Source organism: Eupeodes corollae, chromosome 1 (assembly GCF_945859685.1).
Source record: "Eupeodes corollae chromosome 1, idEupCoro1.1, whole genome shotgun sequence".
NCBI lineage: Eukaryota > Metazoa > Arthropoda > Insecta > Diptera > Syrphidae > Eupeodes > Eupeodes corollae.
The window spans coordinates 129,187,183-129,193,182 of NC_079147.1; the positions used below are offsets into that span (position 1 = coordinate 129,187,183).

The 6,000-nt window shown below is 30.1% G+C and overlaps 1 protein-coding gene across 2 annotated transcripts in view; it reads left to right on the forward strand.

Annotated features, from left to right (window-relative positions):
• LOC129953660 (mitogen-activated protein kinase kinase kinase 15) overlaps nucleotides 1-5,514 on the forward strand; it is an 83,747-nt gene extending 78,233 nt beyond the window's left edge. For both annotated transcript variants that reach the window (XM_056066990.1, XM_056066992.1), the window contains one exon: nucleotides 5,321-5,514. In XM_056066990.1, the coding sequence (XP_055922965.1) occupies nucleotides 5,321-5,453 (133 nt within the window). In that variant the 3' untranslated portion in view covers nucleotides 5,454-5,514. The remainder of the gene's footprint in view (nucleotides 1-5,320) is intronic.
• Nucleotides 5,515-6,000: the final 486 nt, after the last annotated feature.

A 6,000-nucleotide genomic window follows, 5' to 3' on the forward strand; every position in this document is an offset into this window, starting at 1 on the left:
TTTAAAATTGAAAATTTAAAATCTAACGACAATTTTGAAATTCAAAATACCTACAACGTTAAAGTATACATAGCTACAAGCATATGAATACATATGCACATCTTCTCTACATTCACACGTGAAAGCAAACAAAAATGTAAACAAATATTATTCCTTGTTTGTTTGAAACTTGTATTTTGGCTATCTCTCTCGAACATATTAATGCTTATGAAACCTAAACAAATTTACTTTTCTCATTCCTTCTTTAGTAATTTTCTCCTCATTCTTTCCTAACAAGCATTTTGATACACGCAGCGCCATAAACCGCGCGACGTGGAGATGAAATAAAAATGTTCGTCCCATAGGAGTACTATAAAAAATATATATACAATGTTTGTATAAGAAAACCATAGCACTCTCATGGTTGAAGTCGAATAGGGCGGCATCTACATTTTTTTTTTGTGGAATGTCTAGCAAAGAAATTAATGGAAAAATCGATTGCAGTTGGGAGACTCATAAATGTTATAATTGGCAATAGAGAAAGGCTTTAGTAAATAAACGAAAGTCTGAGTGCGAGAGGAATACACATTTGTTTCCTTGTGTTTGTGTTTTGGTTTAGTTGTATTTTTACATACGCAAAACGGTAGACTTTCTATACAAAGATGATAAGAAAAAAGCAGGTGTATTGCGATTTCGTATAGGAATTTGAGATTTTTTGTTGAGATTTTATATTTTTGATGATTCGAGGATTTTATTAGGGAATTATAACTTGAACTATTATAGGCAAGTAAATATGTAGGTATTGTATTGTTATGAAATAAAACATAATAAATAACTTTTTTCTTTAAATTTGATCGCCTAAACCTTTCTTACAGCTTGTTTTCAAATAGAGCATAAAGAAGTTTAAATCTTCGAAGTCTTAGAACGATATTTTTTTTTTCATAAATAAGTTATTGATAACTTATTGCGAAATAAAATATTTTGATGCATGTTAAATTTTGTACACATTTAAAAAGATAGTAAACATACCTACCATTATCGCATAATTTTAGCTTGGAGTTTTTTTGATGTTGATGATTTAAATGTTTTATCTGATTGGTGTGATATAATTTTCCTTCCATTAAATATCACAAAATGTAATGTGTTTACGGCACATCGTGTTTTAGTTCCAATAATCCATAACTACCATATGTTCAACCAGATTCTCGATCGCAAATCTGAGATTCGTGATCTTGGAGTCATTTTTGATCCGAAGTTGTCTTTTTCGTTACATATAGATTGTGTAATTGCAAGATCTAATTCAATGCTTGGTTTCGTCAAGCAAAACTGCAACGAGTTTTCTAACCCTTATGCTCTGAAATCAGTGTACATGTCATTAGTTCGTCCGATCCTTGAGTACTGTTCAATTGTTTGGTGTCCTAATTCCATTGGGATGACTCGTATTGAAAGAGTTCAAAAGGCTTTCAAAAGATTTGTTGTTAGGCAACTGTAATGGAGAATTGATACTCCTTCATATCCATCAAGATGTGCTTTGATTGGACTTGATTCTTTACAAAAAAAGGCGTTCTGTTCAATGTGTACTGTTTGTCCATGATTTTCATACCGTATCAAATGCCCACAAATCGTTTATAATTTTTAAATCTATATTCTGGATTAAAAATCCTAAAAAAAGATATAATTATGGTTGCAACGAACCATTTTCTAGATGCATACAATTTTTCAACACTATATGTAATGAATTTGATCTTTCTACAAACAGATGTGGATTTAAAATCCAATTACAAAGCATATTATAAATTAGCTTTAAGTATTTAATTATATTTTTATATTAAAATTGTTAGTAATCTGTAAGATTTATATCGGTAGATGAATAAATAAATAAATAAATAAATAAATACAAAGAAGTACTTAACCGATATCTTAATTACGAAGAAGGTTGGAGCATTCACGATCATTTCTTTCCGTGATGCACAAGCTAATATTCTATCAAAAGTTTGATACGAAAGTAAAAATAGATCCTGAAGCAGAAAGGCTAAGAACAGTGGAAGCTGCAGCAGCAATTATTAGAGCAGATATCCGAACATCCGACACTAAATCTTATCCCCCTCCTAGTAAAATGTTGGATAATGTTAATCAAAAAATTCCAAAATCCTTATTCCATTTCTTAGAAGAAGTTATTATCAAAACAAGAAAGGAAACATTGATCATTTAAAAACAAATGTCTTCAATAAGATATGCTATCATGGCTGCCATAGGAACGTTCTTTTTTTATCACAGTTACTTTTGAGCCTTTCTGTATTTCTTCACAGAAGATATGGATCCAAAAGACTATTGGATATTTTATCTAGTTTAGAATTTGCAGCTTCTTATAGTAATACAGTATAGTATGATGTTTCAGCAGTTTTTCACCCACGTATTTTATCATCAGAGTCAGGTGCACTTGTACAATATGTTGGAGACAATGCCGATATAAATATCCAGAATCTTGATGGTAACAATACTCTCATGTTATAGGGGTTATTAAGATAGTAAGGCCGCGTTTCCATTTGCAAGAAAACTTCTGCAATAAATGTCCGATAGTCTGTCCGACAGTGAATTGCAAGTGGAAACTACCAAGCAATTTCTATCGCGACAGTACTTTCATAACTTCTTGCGAGTATTTGCAAGTGCAATTAATTGCTAGTTTAAACACATTTGTATCGACTCGCGACAGTTCTTGCAGCTTATCGAAACAGTTTCGTATATCTCGCGCAAGTAGCTGGTTGACGTCTTTGCTTTACACATACAAAATGAGTAAAATAAAAAGTCGTGAATGGCCTCGCGAAGAAGTTATGCGTTTAAATAAGTTTGAGTAGGTATAAATTAATTATAAAATTATTTCAATAAATTTTATAATTTCAATTATTTTCATAATAATTTAATATAAAAGCTGTATAACATAATCGTAAATAAAAAAATAAAGTTAATAATGTTATAATAATTATAATTGTTATTATAAATATTTGATTATTAAAAGTTAAACATTGGATTGTTAATCATTTAGGAATAAATCCTAAAAAAGGAGTTAATCCCCCTAAAGATAATAAATTTAAAAATAAAGAAAATTTTAAACATTTATTTATTATAAATAATGAAAACAATTGATTAATATGAAATAATTTAAATATATTAAATAGAAATACTAAATTAAAAGATAAAAATGCATAAAATATAAAATAAGTAATTCATAATGATTCATTTGAATATATACTTATTAATATTCATCCTAAATGATTAATTGAAGAAAAAGTTATTAATTTACGTAAAGATGTTTGGTTTAATCCAATCTCGAACCCAAGTTGATCTTTTTTTCTTTTTTAATAATAAAATTATCATCGCAGCTGCTAATCTTTGACGTTTTCTCGCCATGACTTCACAATTTTAAGTAAACAACCAGATTTCTTGCCACATTAATTGCTCTTCTGGTGTAAATACATTTGCAATAAATTGCGACAGTATGTTGCGCGAGCTTCTTGCAAGACATTTATTGCAGAAGAAATTGCAAGAATTCACATGACAATGTAAACGCGACTGCAAGAAACTTCTGCAAGACTTCCGCGAGTTGACTTGCAAATGGAAACGCGGCCTAACTCTAAAAAATGTTGTTCTAGCGAAAGATATGGCAGCCATACCACATGTATCTATATTTGCATTAACAATTCTGCAATAATATGGGTAGGTAAGTGTTGTTAAATTCATTAATACTGAATAAAAAGTGGATAAGTTAGGAACAAAATGACAAAATAGAATATAATAGTTAATAAAAATTGACAAATATTTATAATCATTGATTTATCGATAGTTCATCAACTATATACGGCGCGTTTTCGACCAGAGACACGGGTTTACCTTAAGTGATGCTGTGACCGCACGCTCTTCGCCCTCTATCTCGAAAACGGTTCATCGTATAAAACATTTTTTTGAACAAAATTTTTATACAATTTTGTATTCTACAATTATTATCAATATACAAATAGCAAAAAACCCATAGAAACCAATAAGGTGGGTTCAATAAAATAACTATAAAATAACTGTACTAAAATAATAAATACCACAAAAAAAATATAGGTTATAAAAAGAAATAATAAAAGATTTAATAAAACTGGCTCGTTGATCTTCTTGTTCCGTAGATATAGGTAGATACAGTTGAAGTTGAAGTAGATGAGTTGGATACTTAGAGCTGCTAATGTTTTTTTTTAGAAATTTTTTTTGCAGGAATTGTTTGTTTTTGTACTCTTTTCTTTCTCTTTTTTTTTAAATATTTATTTTCTCTTTTCCGTAAAGATAAAATACTACTGACTAGCAAGTACTTAGTTTTTTATGAAAATTATTTTTTTTGCTATATTCTTTTTTTTTTTTGTTCTAAGTAATCCTCTGGACTGGTATTAACTGCCCAAGAAAAGTGAATAGTAAAAAAAGTAAAAAGTAAAAATCGAGCTGCCCACGACAATGCAAGAATGAGAAATGACTTATTGAATTTAATATTATTTCCACAAGATATGCAGAGTGCATATTGGAAATTATGGAACAACATGCATATTTTGCAGTTATCTTTTTCGTAAGAATTATGAAACAAAATATGCAAAGTGTATATTTTGGAAATTGTTTATATAAGTGCTGAAAATTCGTCTGGCTCGCCGGACTTTGATTAGCTCATACATTATATAACTCATATAATGGTTAAATGAGGGGATATAGTTAATGCTATAACTATTAACCCAGCATTTGTATTTAGTTTTTTAACAGCAAAACCCAATTTATTAATTGGTGGTAAATTCCCCGGACATTAATTGTTGGATCAGCACTTCACTACAACGTACTCAGTACACTCTAAATATGTTGTAGTGTGTGAAATTTTACTTTGAAATAATCCTCTAGATTTTCGATTCAAGATTTTTAATTTACTAAACACACCACTTGCGACTAGGTTAGGAAGGAGAAAAGCTAAAAGTATCATCATTCTTCTCTCGACTCCCACCGATGCATTAGATTTTTGATTTATAGACCCTTTAAGTCAAAAATTCTGATTGTCATAAGGCAGGTTTACAACTCTATCACTGTGGCAATACAGTCCAAAAATAATGCTTTTAAAGTATTATTAGTGCGCCGAATTTCAAAGCTTTAATGATCTGCTTGAATGACCTTTTCTTTAAAGCTTTTTGTGGCATAAGTGTTTCTAATATCAATTTTTATATATTACTAAATATTTGCCACTAAATTAATATAATCGTTTTAGTAACAGCTTCTTTAAATGCATTAGAAGAGTATTTTAAATAATGTTTAATTTCATTTATATTTTCAGAATCGGAAAGGAAATCCGCTTATGGAATCTCATAAAGTTAGAAAGAGAAAATGTAAAATGCAGTGCTGGAGGATCTGCAATCAGTTTTTCTTCCGATGAAACCGACTGTGTGTTTGAATCGTGTGATGAATAGTATATAAAGAGAAACAACATTGTTTGAAAATAAAAATTATTTACATGCCGAACTTTTTTAAGTTGTGTGTTTTTTGTATCTTGCTTTTGTTTAATATTTAGCATTTACTGTTCATGCTTTTTTATGACTATTAAATCAAGTCTTCGGTCGATAAGTCTTCTTCCGAGCATCAACAAAGTTTTCTAAAAGATCATCAATGGGGCTCTGACTATTGGACAACAAAATAATTCCGGATAAACAGTTCGGGTTCAAGGCGGATCATGACACAATTCATGCTGCGTCTAAACTCGTTTCTGATATCCAATGGAATAAATCAAAATAACAATGCACAGGTGCTTTTCTGGTTGATTTCGAAAATCAACAACCTTGCACGGTATGGTTAGATGGTCTTTACCTAAAACTGAGCAGGCTTGGTATAAGCAAGCCATTGTTGTATATACCATATGATAAGTTAACACAGCGCAGGTAACGTTAATTCAAAACCTATGGCAATGACCTGCACATCCAATAATTTCCCACAGGTGAACAAATCTGCTTAGTTGCATTT